This window comes from Anopheles funestus, chromosome 3RL (genome assembly GCF_943734845.2).
Source record: "Anopheles funestus chromosome 3RL, idAnoFuneDA-416_04, whole genome shotgun sequence".
NCBI classification, from domain to species: domain Eukaryota; kingdom Metazoa; phylum Arthropoda; class Insecta; order Diptera; family Culicidae; genus Anopheles; species Anopheles funestus.
In genome coordinates this window covers 5,615,351-5,640,551 of record NC_064599.1, presented here as the reverse complement: position 1 = coordinate 5,640,551, position 25,201 = coordinate 5,615,351, and the positions used below count along the sequence as shown (strand labels likewise).

General features: G+C 40.1%; 3 protein-coding genes across 7 annotated transcripts; 2 read left to right on the top strand and 1 right to left on the bottom strand.

The window, feature by feature from the left end:
• The first annotated feature begins 5 nt into the window (after positions 1–5).
• Positions 6–5,555, top strand: LOC125770075 (coagulation factor XII-like). 2 transcript variants are annotated; one of them, XM_049439289.1, is made up of 2 exons: positions 6–1,515; positions 5,036–5,555. In XM_049439289.1, the coding sequence occupies exons 1-2, from the start codon at positions 949–951 to the stop codon at positions 5,300–5,302; spliced, it is 834 nt and encodes a 277-aa protein (XP_049295246.1). In that variant the 5' UTR covers positions 6–948; the 3' UTR covers positions 5,303–5,555. The 2 variants fall into 2 exon arrangements, with proteins under 2 accessions (XP_049295246.1, XP_049295245.1); XM_049439288.1 differs by having other exon boundaries at positions 7–1,330; positions 4,851–5,554.
• Positions 2,452–4,186, top strand: LOC125770076 (collagenase-like). Its single transcript, XM_049439290.1, has 2 exons — positions 2,452–2,868; positions 2,933–4,186. Exons 1-2 carry the CDS (start codon positions 2,811–2,813, stop codon positions 3,625–3,627), a joined length of 753 nt encoding a protein of 250 aa, XP_049295247.1. The 5' UTR covers positions 2,452–2,810; the 3' UTR covers positions 3,628–4,186.
• A 3,737-nt stretch (positions 5,556–9,292) lies between the features above and the next one.
• On the bottom strand, positions 9,293–21,970 carry LOC125770074 (uncharacterized). 4 transcript variants are annotated; one of them, XM_049439284.1, is made up of 7 exons: positions 21,571–21,970; positions 20,227–20,463; positions 16,915–17,055; positions 13,351–13,498; positions 12,708–13,276; positions 10,374–10,573; positions 9,293–10,154 (listed from the first exon to the last, which is right to left on the bottom strand). In XM_049439284.1, exons 2-7 carry the CDS (start codon positions 20,351–20,353, stop codon positions 9,897–9,899), a joined length of 1,443 nt encoding a protein of 480 aa, XP_049295241.1. In that variant the 5' UTR covers positions 20,354–20,463; positions 21,571–21,970; the 3' UTR covers positions 9,293–9,896. The 4 variants fall into 4 exon arrangements, with proteins under 4 accessions (XP_049295241.1, XP_049295242.1, XP_049295243.1 ...); XM_049439285.1 differs by having other exon boundaries at positions 12,969–13,276; XM_049439286.1 differs by having other exon boundaries at positions 13,041–13,276.
• Between the last annotated feature and the right edge of the window lie 3,231 nt (positions 21,971–25,201).

The window sequence follows — 25,201 nt, the reverse complement described above, 5'->3', positions numbered from 1 at the left end:
ACGTGCAAGAATTGCAAAAAAATTGCAATAGGCAATATTTTGGAAAGGAAATAAAATTATGTTTTATGCTGCATGAAACAACTGTAGTTTATCTGTTTGGTTTTTAATTAAAATAATTGTTTTCCAGAATTTCATAATTGTAGTTGAAAGCACGAAGATGCAGATTGTCGGATCGCTATGTAACAGAGATCAAGGGACTGGGTTGATTATTCAGGATGAGAATGAGGATGAGGACCACGAACCACACATGAACCAACGTATCATGCGTCTGAATGTATGACAAAGGTCGGAAGTATAGGATGTTTGAGTCACCTGATGAGGATGACGGACTCATTTCCTTCAAGGAGGGTGCTCATCAGCGACCTTTGTTGGATGGATGGAGTAACTAGAGCACTGGAACCTTTCGGATTCAGCTGTGGATGGATGTCAGCATTCTTGACCTGAGATTCCTGGAAACGGATTGGTTACAATGGCATGTCAGCACGACGTCCTCAATCGTGAGTGGGCCAAGGAAGGAGAACATATTCTGTTTCGGAAGAAAGGAACTTTGGAAGATAAAAAATCAAAATATCTTATCTGAAGAGATGTACTTTTTTATCAAAGCAAGAATCAGTTTGATTTAATTATCTTGGTTCCATGTCTTGTAACATTTGTTCGGGAGCTAAAAAATAATTCAGCCACAAATAGACGGTAGACAAACAATGTACAAAAAAGTGATTTGTATTGAAGGGATGATAAAAATAAATAAACATTCTTTGATATAATGGGAAATTTGTGTTTTGTTTGAAACAGGAAATAAAGTTTTGTTTTTATTTTACTTTTCTTATCAGTTACTGACTGTCAGTAAACATTTTCCTCAGTATGAACCACTTGAATATAAGCAGGTTGAAACAGAGTATCAACTACCAGTCGTTTGTCAATCGGTAGAGTTGTAATACATTTCAAAAGATGCAGTTCTACACGGTGTTTCTTGTGTTCGGTATTGCTGTGGTATCAGCAGCAGGAAGTGACGTACAAGAATTGCCAATCACGGTGCTCGAAAACCTTCACCAGCAGTGGCAACCTCTAGTAGAGGAATCAAACAATCTTTCAACGGATGGATACTTGCCTTACCCGGGACAATTCCCGTACCATGCTCAATTGTTTATTAATAATGATGATCATGCTAGTACTACCATTTCTTCTGGATCACTCATCACACCGAATTACATCCTTACGCGAGCAGATGCTTTGCGCTCTAATATAGCGTTTGGTAATATGCATGGATATGCAGTGCTGGGTGTCGACAGAGGTAACCCAGAACCGGAGCAGCGAATCAACTTCAATGAAAGTGGTACACAGCTTCATCCATCGTACAGTATTGCTACGGTTCGTCTGGAACATCCGGTTACCTTTACCACGTTTGTGCGGCCAATACGCTTGCCCAGATTATCCGATTCCCGCACGTACGAGATGATGGAGGGCACAAATGTTGGAAGGTCTTTTGATGGAACGGCGAGATATTTGCGCAATCAGGTGATGTCGAACGATGACTGTACTGAACATTATGCATTTGCTTCTAAGTTTCATATTTGTACGAATGCATACGTTGGTGGTGCGTTCTGTAGTAGAACTTATGGTTCCGGATTGGTTGTGGAGAATGAGGAAGGCCCTATACTGGTTGGAATTACAAATTTAATTTACTGGTGCACTCTGAACTATCCAGTTCTTTACATACGCGTTTCCGAATTTCGCGACTGGATTAGTATGAACTCGAATTATGTGTTTGATTTCTAAGGATGTGCAAGAAATGCTATAAATTGCAATAGGCAATGTTTTGGAAAGGAAATAAAAATTTGTTTTAGGCTGTATGAAACAACCACAGTTTATCTGTTTGGTATTTAATTAAAATAATTGTTTTCCAAGATTTCATAATTGTTGTTAGAAACACGAACAGTGTCAGCAGCTGGAAGTGACGTACAAGAACCTGTCCGTTAATATAACCGAGAACTTACAGCAAAACCCACATCCTCATCAGTACATTTCTCCATATATTATTTGTACGAATGCATACGTAGGAGGATCGTTCTGTAAAATTACGTACGGCACTGGATTGATCGTTGAGGATGAGGAAGGAGTATGAAGGATTACTACGACTTCAATTTATTCATGTGAACTCAACTATCTTCAACTATAACAACTCCGCCACCTGCTGGAGTCGGAGTTGTAATGATTGCGGCAGAAGTGAGCGGAGCCGTGGGAAGGGTGGATCGAGTACTGCAAAATTTACAATTTACGCTTGACGAGTCAGACTCGATCGGACTCCTCTGGACCCATTCGGACTCATTCGAATTCGATCGAACTCGGAGTCGGAGTAGATCCACAATTCCACTCCGTAATACACATCGCTACTTCTCACCAGTCTGTTGTCAAACGTCGGACCTGGTTGCTGATAAAGAAAAATACACGGTATGTAATATTTATATAGGAGCTCCATAAAGAGATATTAGATAGGAAACAAGAAAAAAATTGGAATCATAATCAAAGTAGAATAAGAAATAGATAATAACATTAGTACCTGAGTACTAAAAGATAACGATTATTTTATCGATTTTGATATGTTATTCGTATTGAAAGCACTGATAAGATAACTGCGATAGAATGAGGAGCCAATGAGTTTGTTGCAACAGTAACGGCTTGGTTTTTGTTAAGTTATCTTTTCTTATCAAAAATTGCCTTACGGTACACAGTTATCAGCTCGGACTCGGTAGATTAGTTCATAGTTATTCGCGAATCGGTGGAGTTGCGTGAAATTGTGCCACAGTTCGAAGATGCAGTTAAAAACGTTGTTCGTTGTGATTTGTATTGCTACAGTGTCTGCAGTAGCAAGTAACGTACAATAATTGTGCTTTAATATAATTGAAAATCTTAACCAAAAACCCTTACCCTTTAGATGCTGATGCTTCAGACCACCTTTCTACGAATGGTTACCTGGCGTACTCTGGACAGTTCCCGCACCATGCTAAGCTTTTTGTTACCGATGATAAAACTTTCCGAACTTATGGATCACTCATCACACCGAATTACATCCTTACACTTGCCCAGTGGTTACGAGCACCTCAGATTAAGGGTATCATTATTCTGGGCATTGACGACGGAAGGAGCACCGAAACACAGCAACGTTTCAATTTCACAAAAAGTGATATAGTGCTTCATCCAACGTACAATATTGCATCGATTCGTCTAGACCGTGCAGTTACCTTCACGAAATTTGTGCAACCAATACGATTGCCCAGGTTATCCGATACCCGCACGTACGAGATGATGGAGGGCACAAACGTTATAGGGTTTTATGGTGCAACGAGATATTTGCGCAATCAGGTGATGGTGAATGAGGTTTGCAATCCGCAACATCCTGAAGCCACCATCAAACCAGAGGATATGTGCACGAACGCATACATTGGCGGATCGCTATGCAACAGAGATCAAGGGACTGGGTTGATCATTCAGGATGAGAATGGACCTATATTGGTAGGAATAACAAGTAAAGTGTATGAGTGTGAATTGAACTATCATACGGTTTATTTACGTGTATCTGGGTTACGAAATTGGATTACTATGAACACGGATTATGTGTTTGATTTTTAGATCAGTTACCAATTTGTTGTTAATGTTAATGAAAAAAAATATTTAAATTAATGAGAATGACAAGGAAATGAACCACAAGCTAGCGTATCATGTGTCTGAATGTATGACAAAGCAAACATCAGGATGGTGGCAAAGGTCGCAAGTATACGATGGTTTAGGCACCTGATGAGGATGCCGGACTCATATCCTACAAAGAAGGTACTCGTCAACGACCTGTACAAGAGCACAGCGTTGAATCGAATGGAGTACTGGAAGCTTTCGGATCCAGCTGTGGATGGAGGACAACATCCTTGACCTGAGTTTCCTATAAACGTATTGGTTACATTGTCATATCAGCACACCGTCCTCAATCGTGGGTGGAAACTTTGGAAGATAACAAATCAAAATATCTTATCTGAAGAGATGTATTTTTTTATCAAAGCAAAAATCAGTTTGATTTAGTTATCATGATTCTATGCCTTGTAACATTTGTTCGGGAGCTAAAGTATCATTCGGCCATAAATAGACGGAATACAAGCAATGTACAAAAAAGTTATAATGTTTTTTGTTTTGTTTTTTGGGTGTTTTTGGGGTTTTTTTAACATAGGTGTAATGATTTGTATTGAAGGAATGATAAGAATAACTAAATATATTTTGATATAATGGGAAATTTGTGTTTTGTTTGAAACAGGAAATAAAATTTTGTTTTTATTTTCCTTTTCTTATCAGTTACTGACTGTCAGCAAACATTTTCCTCCAATCAGTATGAACCACTTGAATATAAGCAGGTTGAAACGGAGATTCAACTACCAGTCGTTTGTCAATCGGTAGAGTTGAATGGAGTTGTAATACATTTCAAAAGATGCAGTTCTACACGGTGTTTCTTGTGTTCGGTATTGCGGTAGTGTCTGCAGCAGGAAGTGACGTACAAGAATTGCCAATCACGGTGCTCGAAAACCTTCACCAGCAGTGGCAACCTCTAGTAGAGGAATCAAACAATCTTTCTACGGATGGATATTTGGCTTACCCTGGACAGTTCCCGTACCATGCTCACTTGTATATTAATAATGATGAATATGCTAGTACTACCGTTTCTTCTGGATCACTCATCACACCGAATTACATCCTTACGGAAGCAAGTGCTTTGCGCTCTAATATAGCGCATGGTAATATGCATGGATATGCAGTGCTGGGTGTCGACAGAGGTAACCCAGAACCGGAGCAGCGAATCAACTTCAATGAAGGTGGTACACAGCTTCATCCATCGTACGATATTGCTACGGTTCGTCTGGAACATCCGGTTACCTTTACCACGTTTGTGCGGCCAATACGCTTGGCCAGATTATCCGATTCCCGCACGTACGAGATGATGGAGGGCACAAATGTTGGAAATTCTTTTGATGGAACGGCGAGATATTTGCGCAATCAGGTGATGTCGAACGATGACTGTAGTGAACAACATCCTTATGCAGTTGCTTATTGGTTTTATATTTGTACGAATGCATACGTTGGAGGTGCGTTGTGTACTAGAACTCATGGTTCTGGGTTGATTGTGGAGGATGAGAAAGGCCCCATACTCGTTGGAATAACAAATGTAATTTACTCGTGCTCTTTAAACTATCCAATTCTTTACATACGCGTTTCCGAATTTCGCGACTGGATTAGTATGAACTCCAATTATGTGTTTGATGCCTAATTATGCTTTTATTTTTGATTTTCCCTTGCAAAATATTGTCATTTACACGAGTTGGTAGACATAATTTTCTTCACTGTGTTAATGATAGAGAGCATAAAAGAATAAAAAAAAAATCAGAATATCCAATTACTGCAAACAATATACAAAACATTCTCCATTTATTTTTCTATTATTCATTTGCATGCACTTAACATGGAATGAAAAGTGAAATGATCCTCGTGAAAAGAAATCGTTGAAAGATCATTAAACCCTTGTACGTGATGCGCTCAAAATGAAGCGTCATTTTCTAATAAGCTACAATTCGAGTGTTCGTAATTACCCTAAACGTGTTGATTGATTCGATTCCGTGCTGAACAAGCCGTCCGTTACGATTTCGGACTAAAGTTTGGTTAAAACGTTCCTCAATGTCGGCTTGAGGCTCCCCCGGGGGATGCCAATGATTTCACTCGCTCCCGCTAAACATTTGTTTCTGTCGCTTTTCGCTACAATCTTACACGCTTGAGGGCTCATGAAATTAAGCCCTTATTTAGGTGCCATCCCAACACCGAAACAGGGTGCGAAGAATGTGACACTGACCATTACATCCGACGTGCCGCACAGTTGCAACGAAAGTACCGAAACATTAATATGCCGCATTGCGTTTTTATTTCCTGACCTACAGGAGGGTGTGGAATGGACATGTGGCAAGGAAAAAAAATACTAACGGTAGAAGTCGATTTCGTTCATAAAATTGAAAATTTAAATCGTATTAAAGCATTGAGGAATGGGACGAAAAAAAAAAATAAAAAAAAACAGATCACCAAAATGCTACCATGTCGATCAGTTATTAATGTCACGTGTGTTTCCCGCTTTGCCGATAGACTACCAATAGGTGAGTGGTGTGGAAAGTAAATCGTTGCAGACACGCACTACAATGTTAACTACTCCTAACAGTAAGGACGGCCATCCTTAAGGAAAGTTGAAGTTATTAGTCCGATCGGAGAGTGTTCATGTTTACGTTCAAGGTGTCAAATGCAATTGTAACTTCAGCAGGAAGTCGTTACTGCTTGATAAAAAATTTAACCGTACATAATCAGCTGTTGCTAAAATCATGCTAAAACTTGATATATCACTACCATGGAGGCAGTGATACATTAATTTTTTTTTTAATGAACAACTTAAATCAATGATTCATTATCATTTAATGTTTGTTTATTTTACTCTTTTATGTTACTTCGAATGGCGAATTATTTTATTATTATTCAAAACATTCTTTATTGTTTATTAAACATTTGTTTTATATTGTATGCTGATTGCCAAGAGCTAGTTAGTAACAATCTTTCATTCGAGTTGTTAAAGTTTGCCCTATTTTAAATCCCAGTTTCACCAGTGCTCCCATTAGCAACGTTCCATTCGACCGACTGCTCTTGACCGTGCGGATTCAACTGAAACAATCTCACGTATGCTCACGAAAATAAACGACCCAGCCACCAATCGCTTCTCAATTGACCGTGTGAATTATTCATGTAATCAAGTGAAAATCACAGCAACCACAACAACAAAAATCGTAACACAAACATTTCGTCGCCTACGCGTGCATTGCAATCCTTTTCCCAACGGAATGGCTTTCCAACCGTCGAACCATCCGAATGCACATTGCACATTCTCGCAGCAAACGGGAGCGATGAAGCGTATGGGCTTTGGTTTCAATTAAAAACGCATAAAGCCTAGTTCCAATTGATTCACAGCTGGGGTTTATTTTTATCATGCTGTGGGTCAACGCTTGGGAAAAGGGTGATGCTCGTACGGGTCACGTACGAACCGTTTTGGGGGTAGCTTTGGCTACAGTTCGAGTTTAATGTCTTCATCGGGTAGACGTGTGGACGTGTTGCGACTGGCTGTGTGTGCCAATGGATCGACCGTGCATGGTTTCATTCGACAGAGGAAACGGATGGCCGAAATAGTGGGCTTTTTGTTGCTTCAAAAAGATGGTCATAATTGAAAAAAAGCTGCATTTTTTGGCAATAAAGTATTACAAAATTATGAATTTGTTATGTTTTGTTATTGTTTTCATGAGGAAAATATAATTTTAAATTAAATTAATTGTTGCAATTAACAGGATAATTGTATTTCTCAGAAATATATGGAATCGCCAAAAAGTTTGAAATAATTTTTTTAAAAGAATTTTTCTTTTTTCTTGTTTAACATTGTAAGCTTAGCTCCGGCAATCCCATTGTGTGACAAAAGAACATGCTCATTCAAGCATCTTCCTTTTACTTTGCCTTCCCTCTGTACGAAAGAGACTTCAAGCGTGCTCTAGGTGACGAACCTGTCATGAATGGCAAAACGGCAATCATGTTGGAATGACCAATTGGACACCTTTTTGCCATGTGCGTCAGCCGGGGTTTTGTGATTCAGTTAGCCAAGCCTGTAGTCTGAACTGCTCACAACGACGGAAACGCTCCCGCTCGAAAATAGTTTTGTGTTCATCCACCTGTCAAACGCATCATGCGTACCGAGGTAAGTGTCCCCGAAAAGAAACATACGATACAATGTATCGACTCAACCGGCCAATAGATCTGCGTGCGTGATGTTCTACGTTGAGATACATAAAGCAGCAAACATAAAAATACTCGCGGGTTTTCGCGCGCATTGCAAAAAATTGTGATTGGAATATTTGGTCCGATAAACGTGCGGGCGTGCGTTTAGTTTGACTTTTCTCCACCGATTCAAACCAACCAAATGTTTTGTCACAATAAGCAAGCAGAATGATGTGTCCATGTGTGGTTTATTTTTGGGATTTATGGCTTTAAAAATATAACCATGAATGAATGCGCAAATGTATGTAAGTGTACCGTGAGATAGAGCCGATTGTGTTGGACAGGTTTTTATGTTTTTCCAATTTTATGACTTTTTTACGCCTCATAAGGCATTAATGAAGAAATGTTGTGATGTTTATTAGTGTTGAGTACATTGGCTATGGTGTATGCATTGCATATTGAACACATGAATTGGGAGTTGAATGGGAATTATGGCTACCCGTAAAAATTGTCAATCAATGATTCTACAGACTTTAGTTTAGAAGAAATCGTAAAATAATTAAATTAGTTCAAATTAAATGAGTGGCCCGGTGGTGCATGTGATAAACGGCGCCAGTCCACACGGCCGGACCGGGTTCAAATCCCATCCGGACCGTCCCCCCGTAGCAAGGACTGACTATCCGGCTACGTGGTAAAAATAAGTCTAGTAAGCCAGAAACGGCCGGCGTGACCTGTAAGGTCGTTAAAGCCAAGAAGAAGAAGTTTAAATACTAAAAAAAAATATCAAGACAGGTCCCAAGCAGTGATACCTTTTGAGGTCAAGATTTTAAACAAATTGCAGTTTTCGAAGATAGTGTATGTATAACTGACTATTTTATTCACACGGTCTGGACGTCCTATTGAAAAAAAACAATGGAGTGGAGCGCCGATTATCCGGGTACCTTTTATCCGGCTGTCCCATTATCCGGACACCTAGGAAATGACAGTTCCGGAGGAGAATTGACATTTGAAATGCAAAACTGATGATGACAAGAAATAAAAGCTTCAATAGGGAATGATAATTTGTTCAAATTCGGAAAAAAGAACAGATTTACTTTGCAAAGTGAAAATAAGAAAATTAACACCAACCTTTATAAAAAAAATCTACCCATTACACACGAAACACTAATATTTAACAATAAAAAGAGTTGTGCCTATTATCCGTGATATTCGCTTATCCGGTAAGGGTTGAGTCCCGATACGCACGGATAATCGGCGCTCCACTGTATTTCAGTGTATTTTGTAGTATTAAGTATTTCGGATATTTCCCTCAAAATGGATCTTGTTTCGTACAGAAATATGATAATTTAGTTTTTTATTATTTCGCTGAATTAGAAACGAATTTAGTCAGAATTCTGTTTTAACGTCGGAACTCATTTGTTTTGTCATTTATTAGCATTTGAACTTTTTAGCGACAAAGGTCCATTGTGTGTTTTCATTTTACAAGGGCTTTATTAACCTACAACATTAACATTAGTTCACTGCAAACCAGGAAAAGGAAAACAATTGAAACATAAATGACCTTTACCGTAGCTTGGCCTGCGGTCACTAAAAACCCTAAAAAAAATCACCGCAAACGAACGGTGAGTGGCGTCGATGAGTGAGCAAATAAATAGCAATAAATTAACGGTTCAATAAATAAACGATCCAGCCGTCCACCGTTCGATTTGGGGTGCCGCGAAAGTGCAGAGAGCATTACGGGCCTGCATTTTCCGTTACAAGCTTGGATCTTGTTTTGTTCCACGAACGATCGCAACCAAAGGCAAGCAAAAGACAGACTGACTACCCGGTGCGAGGAAGATAACCTTTTTGCAAAAATTAAACAATGGTGCAATATTCCTACGCATCTTTGGGATGACTTTGTTCGAAATTTGTACAAAATTGATGAAACATGACAACAATGATGATGAAGATGATAAAACATGAAGCTTGCCCTGATTTGGCAGGTGGAAAATGGGGCTGAACCAAACGTAGTTTCGCGAGTGGAAGTTCGGGTGTTTCACCCGAAACTAGGAAATGCGTTTTGCGCCTGCTTATCAGTATGGCCGCTGCTGCTGGTATGCCATCGCGTGCGGATCGGCAAGCTGTGGCGTGTAATGGTTACCGGACGGGGTGTACTTCGGGTTGCGGTAAAGGTAAGGTTCATCGTAACGTTCCGCACGATCATGTCCAGCAGGATAGTTGGGTTCGTCATCATGCACACCGTGCAACGATCGTTTCCAGTAGCCACCAAAGTCTCCATCACCATGATCATCGTAGTGATGCTGATGCTGAGCATGTTCGTAGTAGATCACCTGCAAGCAAAGAGTGGATTATTAGAATTTTTACTTTTTTTGGATTGGATTGGATTTTTTTGGATTTGGATTAACTATCAGAGGACAGTAACTTATGAGTTTTTATTGTATAATTGATTTCGTCTTGCTATGACCAAAATACCTAACTAATTCTTGTCCCCAAATATTACTTTATAAACTCCCTACTGCTTTCAAAAAACAGAACTATTAAACTTGTACCTTTTGAGGAGAAGGTTGCTTCTTGAAGTCGATCCAGAACCGAGCAATGTTGATCAGCAGACCGATCAGTGCAACGGCGAAGAATTTCAACTGCAGCTTAAAGGACAAGATCTTGAGCAACAGCTCAATCTTAGCCTTAAGAGCAGCGCCCAGAATGAACAGCTTCATGAAGGTCTTCTTCTTCTTGTGCTTGCCCTTGCCTGTAGTTTGGGTGCGTAAATGTTGGGTGAATGTGACGGAAGGTATTTAGAGGAATAAAACATGTTTTCGTTTTTGCCAGCAGACGTGTATGAAACCACGTAAGGCGGTAAAATAACGCATAGGAGTAAAGGAATAAAAGAAATGAGAAAGAAAATTGTTAATAAAATTCTGATTCGTTCACTATTCCTGTTGGATGCATGCGTTAGTACAGGACTACGGAATTCTACTGCGGACACGGTTAGCAAAACTAAAGCAACAAATTAGGTATGAACACACACGCCAAACACAATCTCGCTTTCGCTATTTCTCGCTGCTCGAGGCCTTTTTTCACACAACAAAAAGCACACGAAAATTAGCTCACACTCACTCACACAAACATACATGTAAGGAAAAAGGGAGAATAAATGTGTTACATTTCGCTACGGGATTGGGAAGCTAACAATCTGTTAGACGAGTAAGGAATTACTACTTCAAACATGTTAATAAAGCTAATTGTATAAATAAACCCTAATAAAGCGTTTTAAAAGCATCTTTCTTCTTCTACGATGATGATTTGCGATGAGATTGTTTGTTGTTTGCTTTAGCTCGTTTCGTTACGGTTCAAGCACTGGTGACATTTGATATAGAAAAAAAAATTAAAACTTTTTTGTAACCGTGTTATAGGAGGAAAGGTTGAGCAATTAAAAGGAATAAAACGGAAAACAAAAGAAGAAAAGTTAAACAAGCAACAAACAGCAATGATAAATTAGTTAGAAATATAAGAATCATCTAGACAAGCAAACAATCAAAGAGCAAATAATGAAAAGTACAAATACAAAGTCAAGAAATAACTTGAACGCAATGAAACGAAACACATTACAATGAAATAAGAAAAAACAAACAAACGGAACAACAGATGAAAAAACAAGCAAACAAATCAAGCATGATACTACAAATGGCACAAACAATGAAACGAAAGAGCACATGCAAAAACCGAAACGGATGGAGTAAAACAAGGCGTCACTCATCTATTGATGCATGCAGGCGATAACGAGCGCCTGGCGGTGAAATGGCTGGCGCCCGTGTGTATGATCCGCAATGATAAAAGCAAGCAATGATGATGATGAGACCGGTAGATGATGGTAATTATGTGTGATAGATGAAAGGGAAGTGTAAATGATGATGAATGTGGAGCGCAACATGATTGTGTACTGTTGTGTTTGTTTAGTATGTCTGGCAGTCCTTTTTTTGCCTTCTTCTTCCAAGCAGCGATTAATCGACGTGCAACGTGCAAAAGCCAAAAACTGTTATGCCAAAGTAGCTGGGTGTTGTATTACTATTAGCCACATTCCGATTCCAATGCCACATGCATTCCGTCCCAGAAGGTGACCAATGGATATTTTTGCTTTTTTTCTTTTTTGATTTGGATTGAAATTTTTCATGGTAGGGTAGATTTATGCGACTTCTTTTGCGGTTTTGAACATTGAATGGTGCTGCCGGTGTTGTTTGTTGAGGTGGTGTTTTGAAGAAGATGTTGCAGTGTTTCTGTTCCTGTACGTGTATTAATAAGAGGTGTATTTTGATAGTAAATAGTTGAATCATACCGTATTTGATGCGTAAAAAGGAGTTTGGGAAATAACTTCCATGACACGAAAAAAAACCGTTTGAAAAAGAGATCACCATACAAAATGATCGTCAGAATAAAAATATTGCTTGCCATGAAGATATAGAAAGAAGAGATACTGAAACTTTAAACTTTTAAAAGGCAATCAAATCGCAATCAGTTTGGGTCTGCAACGAAAAGGGGTAAAAAACACTTTTTTCATTGTCCAGTAATGAGGTTTTTCAGTGTGATGGTACCTTTTCCTACATGGACCCCATAAAATCCGTTAGCTACTGATAGGCTACAACGTCAAGAATGAAACATTAAAAAAACAGACAAGGACGAGGACATACGGAGTAGAACTCCATATTCGCAAACCAAACCAGGACCACTACCCGTTTCCAAAATGAAATCCTCAACAATGGGTTGGGGGTTTTTTGGGGTGGCATCTTTGGGGGGATTTTGGGTATGATTGTTTTAGCACAAAATTGGACCCAATGTACTCAAAGCATAGAAGGGCAAGAAAAACTCTCGCCCGTTGGTGTGCGTACGTCGTCTGCGCAGTTCACCGACATCGTCGTCATCATCATCGAAGCGAACGGCCGCTGTGGAAGGGATGGTTTTCGGGGGTGCCACTATACGGCGCCCTTCAACCATCTCCCCGTCCCGCCCGTCGCTCGATGGTAGCAAATGTTCTCGTTGTTGGTGCTGTTGTTGCTGTTGTTGTTGCTGCTGCTGATGCTGCTGTTGGTGTTGCACCGCACTGTAGCCTGTAGCCGTCCTATCGCCACCAATGGCACTACGAGACCCACCTCCATGACCAGCATTAGGTTCGCCACTACCAAACCCATAATCCAGTTGGTCACCCTCTTGCTTGCCTCTACCAAGTGCTTTATCCGGGCCGCCCGACAAGCCAGCATAATCCACCAAACCATCCTCCACAGCAGCGAGGTGATCGCGGTAGTCCTCGTCGTCGGCGTCCGCGCGCCCGACGGGAGCACCGTCCTGGGTCGGGCCGGCGTTACCAGCTGCGTTACCTAGCTTCAGCAGATGATGCAGATGCGTCTTTGACGAGGCTTCCTCCTCCTTGCCCTGTTCCTGTTCCTTGTCGGACACATAGCTGGAATGGTGGAATGGTGTGAATAAGTAAATTAAATTATAATGCAAGGTAAAAGTTTTTTTGGGGACACTCACTCATCGACACCTTCCGAGACGAACTCCGATAGTGCACTGAGACCGGTTTCGATCTGCTGCATCAAAGTGGAAGGTTTACCGCGTGCAATCTCAGCATCACTGAGACCACGGCTTTGCTGTCGTGCTGTTACTTCCTTGTCGGCCTCAGCTAAAAAGTGGTGGAAAATGATGAATTAATATTTCTTCCGTAATTTATTTTAAGAAGAAAAAAGGGTCTTCAACGAAAAGAATTTAAACATAAGCTAAAACTTCTTATTTTCAGTAGTATTGATTATCAGTTATCTGCACAATTTTGCAGATTTTGTATTCACTTATAGCAAGCCAATTATTGATCGAAAGTGAACTTTCACACCTTCTTAAAGTATGCAAATCACTTTGACCTCAATCCCGAGATGATGAAACACTTTCCAAACGGGTTAACCCCCCTTTTTCCATCACAATCTTCTCCTCGATATGGCTATTTCTTATCTTTCCTCAATCCGCAATTGGAAACCATGTGCGGCAATAGATTTGCTAAAAGTAGAAACGTATACCTGTTTTTACAGTTTGCTCCAATTCCTGATAACATTTGCACGAACGAGTACACGGTACGGCAAGATACTGGTCTTGTGAATCTTACCCGATCTAGATTCTAGCCCGGGGTAGGTCATGGATGTAGGACCACCGGGAGACTGATCGTTGCGGGATGAAGTCTACCAAAACCGGTTGAGTACGGGGGCTCGTTGTCAGGCTAGTTTTCAAGTAGTCCTGTCCCTTTACTTAAAGTGAGTAAAGTAATTGAAGCGAGATGACACAGAAGAATTGTGGCTTGTTCAAACCGGTTGCCAGTTGTGAGACACTTTTCCATGAACCCATGAAAGTGCTTCATCTTCAATTGTCACCAGTAAAAAGAATACTCAATCAAAGTTAATGTTGGATAAGCGATAACGAAAGGGTTCGTCGCTTGTTGAAGCATTGAAGTCTTTTGATGTACAGTACTTGAAAGATGTGTAAAATAAAGATTGTTTTAGGGGGACTTTCATGCATATGAGCAACGATTGTAAAAATGTTTTTCCATGAATAATAAGTATTATATCAATACAGTCATTCAAAATATTTTTAAAAAAATATATAAAAGTCATACGGGAATTTTAATAATTCCCTGTCCTCAGTTTCCCATTATTTCCCAACTGGTATGTCGAAGGTAGGGAAATTTCTTATTCGCTTTTCTGTTTCTCCGTACAAAAGAAGATATCTGTCAGCATGTGTTTATTCAACGCTCAATTCCACACACGCCACAGTGAACATGGCAAGAAAACATTCCTTGTCGGATTAACACGTCGTTCGCCAGGCAAAAGACATCTTTTCCAATCCCGCACGGAATGCATTACGAAAATCCTATTTCTCCCCAATCCTCCTTCCGATGCTGTGGAAAAATGGCTTTCGTTAAATAGTTATGTGCTCATGCCAAACATGCCAAAACAAAAAGTCACCCTTTAGATGCACGATAGAAAGACCATTGCTGGGGGTGAAAAAAAGGGAAAGCACACTCTGGGCAGCATCTTCCGGTATCTGGAATCTTCCTTAAGAATCGTTTCTAGTGTGTGGGGAGAAAGTGATCACGCTCTGGCCTGTTCAACTATTTCACCTTTCATTGCACACCATACAGGATGATCGTTGCTTATGGATGGTGCATTCGGCAGAGACATAATTGGGCACAAATGCGAATGCTACCGGTATTGGCTTGCGGAAGATGTTCGTGGGAAGTGGCAGTGACTTTCCTTTGCCAGCTACGACACTAGCACGATCGTCACCGTGATCGATGTTGAATCCAACAGGGATGACCTTTTTCCCTTTGCAAGGAGAAAAGAAAATGCTGTATCTATGCTTTACTGTGATGCTACTGTAGTGTGCCACCCGGGTAGGTAATAGACCCTTTATCGGAATACGGTTATCGTATGCGCCGAGCATTTCCCAATGGCACGATTATTGAAATCGTTCGTCGGTCGTTCAAATAAATCTTTTTCAACGAGCCCGAGCGGGTTGATGTGAACGATGAAAGGAGATGCTTTTGCCCTTTTCCATAACACGGTATTAGAATTCACGAAGGTACACGCTTCCTACACAAGAAACGATGTACGAAAGAAAAGGGAAATTCACTCCATGCAGCACGCGGATGAAAATGAAATTTAATTCGATTGAAGCACTGGAAAATAGTGATAGAAGACGAGTGTAGAAAATGAAATTCGAGATAGCACTTAAGGGGGAAAGTTGTTCTTAATTGAATATTCGCAATGACTGTCAAGCAAATTAAATGATACGATGATGATACGTGGTATTCCAATCATAAACAATTTGTCACTTTTTTGAGTAACGAAACGATTAATATAAAACTACTGAAAATCATTTGAAATAGAAAGAAATGAAACTGTCTTTCACTCAATTACCATCCTTAGCTTCCTACACTTAAGCGAGCAAACCACAATTTCGCAATAATTGTCTTTTCCTTTATTATGATCATTAAAACGGCAATCAGTTTGATGGGTCATTTGCCGAAATTTGGAGCCATATAATTAATGCTTTATAGAGGATTCAATTTTCCCAAGCTACAATGAAATAATACACTTCAGATTACTGTTTCACTTGAGCTTTTCAGGTGTTTGTGTTTGTTTCTGGAGTGTCTTAATTATAGCTGTGCAAATTGTTTTGCTATGTAAGTGCATAGGGTATTAAAAATAATAAGTGGAAAGTGTAACGATATTGTGCGATTGATATTGGCATGGTTTGCATTAGATTGGAAATTTTCGTGTGAAAATTGAAATTTGAAGATGTTTTTTTTATTAATTAATACTGTTATTATTTACAAGAAAAGAAGTAAAGAAAGAAGTGGAATATCCTATCTGAAGCACAAATAAAAAATGATTAAAATATATCTTAAAAATGGCCTAGTTTCAAAACAAAAGACTTAAATGACTTACTGAACAAAAAAACCTCAATAATAATCGATTTGTTTCACAAAATCGACTGGGTCAAAGTTGGCTTAGCTAACCGTTCCTCACGAATAGATCGATCGATCGATAAATCAATCGCTTCAGCGAAGCAGCAAAAGAAAACGCCACTAATGAAGCTGTTAAAGCTCTTTATGCGCTGAATTTACGAGCAAAAAAGGTCATCCGTAACCTTCCGTTACCGGTGGTTCATCCAAAACATCCGTTTTCATGGAAAATTACATCATTACATCGCCCCTGAAGTGATGATCTTCTGCTGATGGTTCTGCTGCCGGAAACGATACTTAAAATGTATCACGAATGGGAAACTTGTTGAGAACATTGCTTCACGAGCCATTCCCTAACTCATTTCACTCATTACATAAAACTATGAGTGAAAGCGTTAAATGATGCTTAATGATTTTGCCGTTAGAATTGCCCTTTTACGAACAGTAACAGTGTTCAATAAATTCTTCAGCTACAATAGAAGCGAACGTTTTCAAAAAATCCGAACCTTGGCGCTAAAGGGGAATCTCTCTGCTAAAGAGGTGTTCTCTTCTTGAGAAGACAGAAAAAAACGACCCGTTACAATACTTACCGAGCATATCCAGCTTCTTCGCGTTTAGAATGTCTTCCCAGTTGCTAAGCACACGGGCCGCCTGTTGCCGTACGCATTGGCCCGGGTTAGACTTTACCACGCAGAGTGCTGCCTCGAGCAGGGCTGAAGAATCGACTGAAGCTGTCCGGGAAAGAAAAAGACCGAAAAGTATCGTAAATAAAAAGTCAGTTAGCGCGGTAATAAAGCACCACTCTTGAGGAAGACCCTCCACAAAGTCGCAAGAATGAAGATAGTAAGGCGATAAATTACACCTTCTCCCGAGGTTGGAAGTAATGAGACATCGTTACAGAGTGGTTTAAGGGTGAGGTTCTTGTGGTTTCACTTCCAAGTACCATCAACTCGTGTGCTGCATTCTGGAACATATCTACGAGTATCTCGTCCAACCGGGATTTGTTCCAGTTCTGTGGTTGGTAGCTAAAGGGAATTAAATGTAATGCACATTTACGGCGTTTTGTTCCCATTTCTCGATTATGTTCCAATTATCTAAACCAACACATACACACACGCACATATACACGTGATTTTGTCACGTTAAACCGTGTCCACTAAGCGAGATGTGGTGCTGCTTTAGCTTTGGTCCTAAAGCAATGCTGAAGATTAGCAATAATTAACGGATTGCATGAGGAAACAACGTGCAAGAAGCGCCCGGATATGGACTATGACAACTTCTGTACACCAAGCAATGGGTCCGGTTTTTCTACCGGAACACCGTTAGGCAACGGTACGGAAACCTTTGAAGGCAGTGGGATGATGTAAGGCAATCGAAGGGACGTTATCAAGGGCTGAAGAAACGTGTCATCCCCATTTTCCTTATGTAGGACACAGCCTTGCCTATACGGAACAGGATTCGCGCGAGCGTAAACCAGTCCAATGTAGGACACACACGGTGCGAGCAGATACATTGCACGGTAACACTCACTTCCCGAGTGTCTGTGCCACAATCGCATGCAAAAAGGGTTGGAACGTTTTTGGACAAGATGAAACTCTTTCTCGATGATTCAGCAGCCGCGGTGGGCGAGCAGGAAAAACGGAAAGTGAAAGTGCGTTTTGATTTCGTGTGTTGTCATTTTTAGTGCGTTGCTGTAGTTTTAATACTCCAATAGAGTAGGGATGAGAATGAGGAGAGGAATGTAAATCAAACGATGATCATTTAACACTGGGGATCAAAAGTATCGTAAACGGAAACGATCAGCAACTTGTTTTAAACAATAAACAAATGAAACGCGTAGTCAACAACACCCAAGTGTAACTTCCGCATTCTATTGTGCTATGGATCCGGCCAAGTTCCGGCACACTTTCTATAAATTGTTTATAAATTCTTCAATTGTGTCATTTAGTGTAAAACCGATGACATCATTTCCAATCGGCCAACGTTCGTCGCTTGATCGCGAATTGAAATCTTTCATTTGTTCAATGTTTTCCTGCAACATGGTATGAATACCATGAATAAATTCCGAAGGTGTTGTTTTTTTGTTTAAAAACAATTAAATTTGTAATAGAAAAAAACATTTCTACATAATTTTATTCCACTTCGTTGCTTTTAGATTGTATGCAGACAGTTTTTTTTCTTGTGTGTTTCTTTTCTTGTTCCTGCCTTTGTGTAAGATGCGTAACAACGCAGATTTTCTATTGATTTACGATTCACTTTCGTGTCGGATGGTTGTGTATTGAATGTAGGTTTGCCGATTCGACTCGATGGCCCGGGGGTGGGGTGCGTAAAATGTAGTCGACCGAAAACAAGTTTTTCTCCTGCTAGCCAACCAGGTCAATCTATGCAGAGATAGTTTTCACGGAAACGACCCTGAAAAGTCTACCAGAGAAATGAATGAATGAAGGAATGCCAATTTTCGAATACATTTTACAGTAAAGAAGGGAAAAAATCATATGAAAAAGGTTTCAGACAGAAGATAGAAATGATCTATCTTAACTTCAAGCCATCATCAAGCTGTCAAACGTTGATGCAAATGTTGCACCACAACAAAGGTCAAACAGGAACGAATGCGAATGATGGAATACGACCTTGAACGTTCCTGTCAACGTCGTCTGCCCAGAAACATCCAATGATTACGATAGCCTTCCTTGCGGGGTTTGAAAGATTGACAGATTTGCTGAGCAGAGTAGACCGAAGGTGTAGCCCGGACCATTTGTAATACTTTCTCTTAAGCCAAATTTCGTTAGGGAGAGAGACAGACCACGAACGCTTCAAAACAAACATCGATTTGTATACCTCTAAATTGAGCTAGTAGAAAGTAAAAACCACTCTCCCTACGACACACCGATGCCGGCCGCGATGCCTTTTGGGTGGTGTGAACAATTTTTTGTCACAATTGCTTTCTGTCCATCTTCCATAAGCGGAAGCTACGGTTTGATTTGTTTGCTCGTGAGATGTTTTCATCGCTCGTACATCGGACATGATTACCACAGGTGAGAAGGTTAAAAAGAGAGGAGAATTAGAAGTATGTACTGGATCGGCCGGATCTTTTCGATTTGCGTGCCTGATGCGAGATTCATCCCAGCGGTGGCAGTAGCTCCCATTAAGGGATTTCTTTAAAAGCACGCCCCTGCTATGGTGGCGAAGAAATTAAGCCGAACTCCATCAAGGTGCCGGTGGAGACGCTTTATGGCATTAGGTTAGCTTAATGGTTCATCATCACCGCGTGAAGGGAAATGGTCAGAAATCGTTGGAAGATGGTGACTCAAAGGCAAATGATGCCTGTGGTTGCGCGTCTAACCAGCACGGTTAACCGGTTATGGTGCGGAGTGCGATCAATTTTGTTTTTTTTTTGTGACCACACCACCATCATCAGTGTTGTTTAAATATTTGTGATGCTGATTGGTAACGATGTGGTTGTTTAATTTCATTTGCAAGTTGTTGCTATCGTTTGTTATTTACTGTTTAATAATGGTAATGTACTGTTTTATTGCATTTTACGCCATACAAAATCAAATTAAATTAATTAAAATAATGTTTTTAATGTTTAGAAATTTAAAAAAAAGAAGGAAATTGTTTTCCTTTTAACTTTTAATCATATTGTAATTCTTTAAGGTTTTTAAGAAATTTTGAATGTCTGCATGATTTATGAAAAGTTTCATTTCAATCAAAAAATTACTGAAATATTTCACCCTCTAGCAAAATCTCTCCTGTCTTGCAAGCCTGTCTTGCAGCAAGGCATTATAAATCTTGTTTTTTCCACTTGATGCTGCGCTCATAATTATTAGCAAATAATGCGCACATCCCCCGAAAACTCTAATGAGTCGGAAGTATTCCACGCAACGACTACCGGCACTTACCTGATTTTTCCACTTTCACATCGGAACCATGCTCCTGCCCCGAAACGGTCACTCCGATGAAGACGATCAATGCCACCAAACCCACCGCCATGGGCCGTAGCTCGTTCCGCCTGCCTATGCTAATCATGGTTGCAATGTCGTGTTGCGCCTTCACACACTTCCGCTTCCACTAATATTGCTGAGAGGAGAGGTTTTTGGCGGGTTTTTTTTGGCGCGACGTTTCCGATCGCCTAACGCCTATCGCCGACCATCGATGTCGGTGAATCGAAAAGAAGAGCAAAAGACAGGTACGATCAATTTGGGTGGAGTAAAAATAAAACGCAAAACGAAGCATGCAATTCCAAAGGTGAACGCTATTATTCGCTGTGGCGATGGATCACACGCACACGTGCTATCGGTAAATGGTGAACGGTGAAGGCTTACAGCCGTACTGTTCGGAAATTTCACTAGTTGTTAAAAAGCGGGTCAATTCAGTTATCTTCAAACTGTACGCGGTGCGCAATGGCCGTGAAGTGCGTGTAATTGGTGGCCGAGTCTCGTGGCGGCACGGGCGATCAACTGGCGCGATATCAGCCTAGAAATTGTGATAACCCGTTAGCTGGGCAGCATTTGATAAGCGATCTTTCCGTTTTTTGGTACCGAGCGGTGAAAGATTTCTGAACTTCACTTAACAGATAACCTTGAGAATGAAAATTTAGCTTAAGCTGCCTAAAGGGGTGTTATTTTTAGCGATCTTTTCGAATTTCCCGATCATGTTACAAACTGTCCGAAAAAAAATTAAGTGTTTCAGGGGCATTAGGTCAGCAGAAGGGAAAACATTCGAATTAATCCAACTGGGCGAGACGAAATATCAGCGAGGCGAGACAAAAGCCGAAACGTTCGAAATGCATAAACATTCCACCAACTACCAACTGACACAGTCGGAGTGATTTTTGTTTGGCTTCAGTGCGTTTTTAACGTATGAAAAAAGGGTTCCTTTTTTTTGACACCAATTTCGTTAATTCCTGTTCGTGCGATTTGTTTGTGTTCGTATACAATGTTTCCACTTGACACTCTGGTATGTACAGCATCCAGGTCCACTGGCAGGGAGAGTTTTTTTCCACATCGCATACACGCACACACACACTTTGGAAGATCTTTCACACCGTTGCTGTGTACCGAACGTTGCTGCACTTATATGCACTTTTGCTGTACTGTGATGCGCTCAGAAAAAGTTCAAAAATTGTTTATTAAATCACTTTTTTACACTCCAAACTATAGACTTTTGATGTGATGAAATTCCTGCAAAATATTTTGCACATTCCTACAGCGAAAGGCCGACTGAAAGGCCGTCGTGATACGTACCGGTTCAAGATCAAGGTAATATTAAGCGTGCGCTGCTTCCGGACGATCGGTTTTATAGTGAGGCGTCTGAAAATGAGGCGCGTAAAGTGTTTGTCGGATCGCGAGTGAAAGACACACGCTAGGGAAGTGTAAGTTCGGGAGAGCAAACCGGTGAAAGAGAGTGAGCGAACTTGGCGAAAGATTTCCGTTTTTGGTGAAGTGAGCTGAGCAGTCTTGAGGAGGAACTTGTTTCGAGGAGTGGATCTTTGGGGGGCCGTTTTTTCATAACTTTATCCTCATCAGCTCTTTCTCACTGGCTTTCTTCGGTGTGGTGGTAAACCCTTTCGCCAATGTGAACCGCTGGTGGAGTAAATCTCCCCGAAGGGATTGCGTGAATAAGCCATGAGTCTAAGGGCTCAGGTTAAAAAAGTAGAAGAAGCTGGTTGTTTAATAAATTCTTAAGCTATATAAGTCAAGAGTGAAGCACTTTGAATCGAAAGGGAGTAATTTGAAAGACAAGATCATATGATTCAACACTAGTTTAAGGGTATTTACACTTGTTAGTATGCCTGTTTGTCTTAATCCTATTTTACTCTCTTTGTCAGGTTTTGTAAGCCACGTCTAAATTGTTGGAAAGTAAGTCGTCTAAAAAGTCTCTAAACATTTTCGGTGCAGGTAGTAAAATTCCAAACATTTATCTTAAACTGAAAAAAAAAATATTTTCATTAAGAAAAATTGATTTAAAAGGAAAATCGATTAATTAACTGCTTGTTTTTCTTTTCCATTTAAATAATATTCTTAACTAAATAATGCATAATAATGTAAATCAGCGTTTCATCTCGAACGTTACCGATTTGCGTGAAATAACGGACAAGTGTCTCGAGTCTTTGCATCCAATCTCGCACTCAAACGGATTCTCCCCCTCGCGTTTCTCGCGTTTTTCCGCGCGAGACGCGTTTTTCCATAGTTCACTAAACATCGCCGACAAGTTGATCCATCCTTATTAACTGCGATCGTGAAGCAGGTCGATAATAATGTTCAACTACTGATCGATCGCACATTTTTCGTCCCCATATGCCTAGGCCTGTGTGCTTTATGTAGGTGATGGATCGCATGCACAACATGTTCCCGTCTCGATCACGGGGTTACAAGCCCCAGATAGGATGCGTTTGCTGCAACAAAGAGGAACAACTGGAAACATGTTGGTAAGGTGCTATGTTAACAATTGTAAACGGCGATTGGTTGGTCGGAAGTAGCTCGCATCTGGTCACGCATTATCTAATGAAACCGGTAGGGACAAGGTTTTTGCTTTATTAGTCCAAACAAAGATAAAGGGTGTTCCGTTTTGTGGGTCAGTCTCGTTGTTCCGATACACTTTTTTTCCAGGCCATGGATAGTTAAAAATGGGAAAAAGGCAGGTGTAGATATATTGTAATTGCGGTGAGAAGTATATTTACCATTTTCCATGATATTATGATTTATAAGGAGTGTTAATTGTTAAGTAGCAATGAAGCTTTATTTGTGATGTTTTGATGAAATGTTTAACAGAAAAACAAACGTTTGAAAATAGTGGAAAATAAATTGCAACATTTAGGAAATTAAATTTGATATTAGAAACTACAAGAAACTGAAAGAAAACAACGCCCATTATCGCACCGAATCGGACAATCGTTCGAGACGATTTCAACTTCGAACGTGATAAGCCAAATCTTGCCCTCGTCTGGAGCAAATCCACCGGCAGAATTTAAATGAGATGCATAATCATTACCAGTCGTGGGTACCAGTGCTAAACACAACATTTCGTATGAAGAATTGCTAAGGTGTAATTTCACTTCAAAGCTCATCGAAAACCTGATCGAGTGGTACTGCATTTGAGTGGTTCGGCTATGGCTTGAGCAAGGATTAAATTAATCTGCCCAGTTGATCGTGGAACTTTGATGATTGAAGTTCGTAAATAAAAAATAAATCACCAAACAACCGAACGGACCCATGATTACGATGTTTAAAACATGTAAAGCTTCTGCTTGAAAGTGAAAGTTTGGAATTCGTGCGCGCGATTATGTTGCGGTTCAGTTTAAACGTGAAGCGAGCAAAGTGAGTTTGAGAAGAAGATCACCACGTTTTGTGTACGATTGAATCGCATGATTTGGTAAATGGTGTCTTATTAGAAGATTGAAATGTTTTGAAGAAGAATATATCACATTTTGATATTAATACATTAAGAAATAGATATTGTTTTCTGGATATGAGATATTATTTTATAAAAAAGTGCAATTTCAGCAATTAATAAACCACACTAACATTGTTGACTCACCCCCTTAGGGGTGAAATGTAGAAAGATAGTTAGCTTTAATCGATATGTCTTGTTTTGTTCATTTTCTTTCCACCGTCGAGCAATTATATCTCACACCGAGACATACCCCATGGTGTACCTAAAGCCTAATGAAAAATGAATTTAGAAGGACAAAGAAAATAACAAAAAAAAAACCAACGTCCAACCCAAAGCAAAAAGGAAAAGGAAAGCCAACCAACCCTTAAGCCCATCGGTAAAGGTAAATGGTCAGTGGCAAATGCAACGCAACGCAAATTATCGAATTAGTGGCATCACGTACATACCGTTTATCAGCAGTGGCCATTGTGATGATGCGCATCGGTTTTTTTTTTTGCGAAAGTGCAACCACGATCTGTGCCTCACTTGGACCATTTGTTTGTTTTGAGCGGGCAGCCCTTTTTTCTATTTTTTAAACCAACGGAACATTTGCTTCTCGAAGGTGGTAGCTTTCGATAAGTAATATTCGCCGCGGTTGTGCAACAAGCTAAATCTCGGCGAAGTTTTTAATCTCACACATATCCCACTGGTGGGGGTTTAATGATATTTGTTGAGAGAAGAAGAGAGAAAGGAGACGAAGAAAAAAAATGGTAATGTCCAGTGTATTACTTTGTGGATCATAAGGTTTTGAAGCGTTTGTCCAGCATTGCGATAATGTGATTTTAATTGCGAATAGAAAGGGAAAGCTCGGTCATCACATGATAACGATAGGGAAAAATGGGTTCTGTGGGTTGATTGTGGATTGGCGTTTGTCTTCATAAGCACTATCAATTTGCTAATAATGTTGATAATTTCAATAATTTCTTATACAACTTTGAATGGTCCGCAACAACTTTATGAAATATTTTATTTTATTTGAATAAGATTATACCCAAGATCTTGTTCAAAAATGGCATTGAAGCCAAAATGGCCAAGATAATGGATTAACAGACGACGGAGTTCCTAAATCGTGAGCGAGATAGAGAACTCCTGCAGCAGGGCAAGACCGCCACCTTTACTTTGGAAATTTTATAGTGGCAGATAAAGAAGTTTCGTTTGATGCTGCCAGGTGCTATTAGTCTCACATTACCTAGCACTTATTAGGGGATATAAATTTCAAAGTGAACGACTTTATAACAAGAAATAGCTTTTGAAGTTTCTAGCTTCTTGAAGAAATAACTTCTTGGATGATTTCTCCAGATAACAGGTATCAAACAGATGGGGCGGCCCGGTGGTGCATGTGAAAAACGGCGCCCGTCCACACGGCAGGAACCGGGTTCAAATCCCATCCGGACCGTCTCCCCGTAGCATGGACTGACTATCCTGCTACGTGGTAAAATAAGT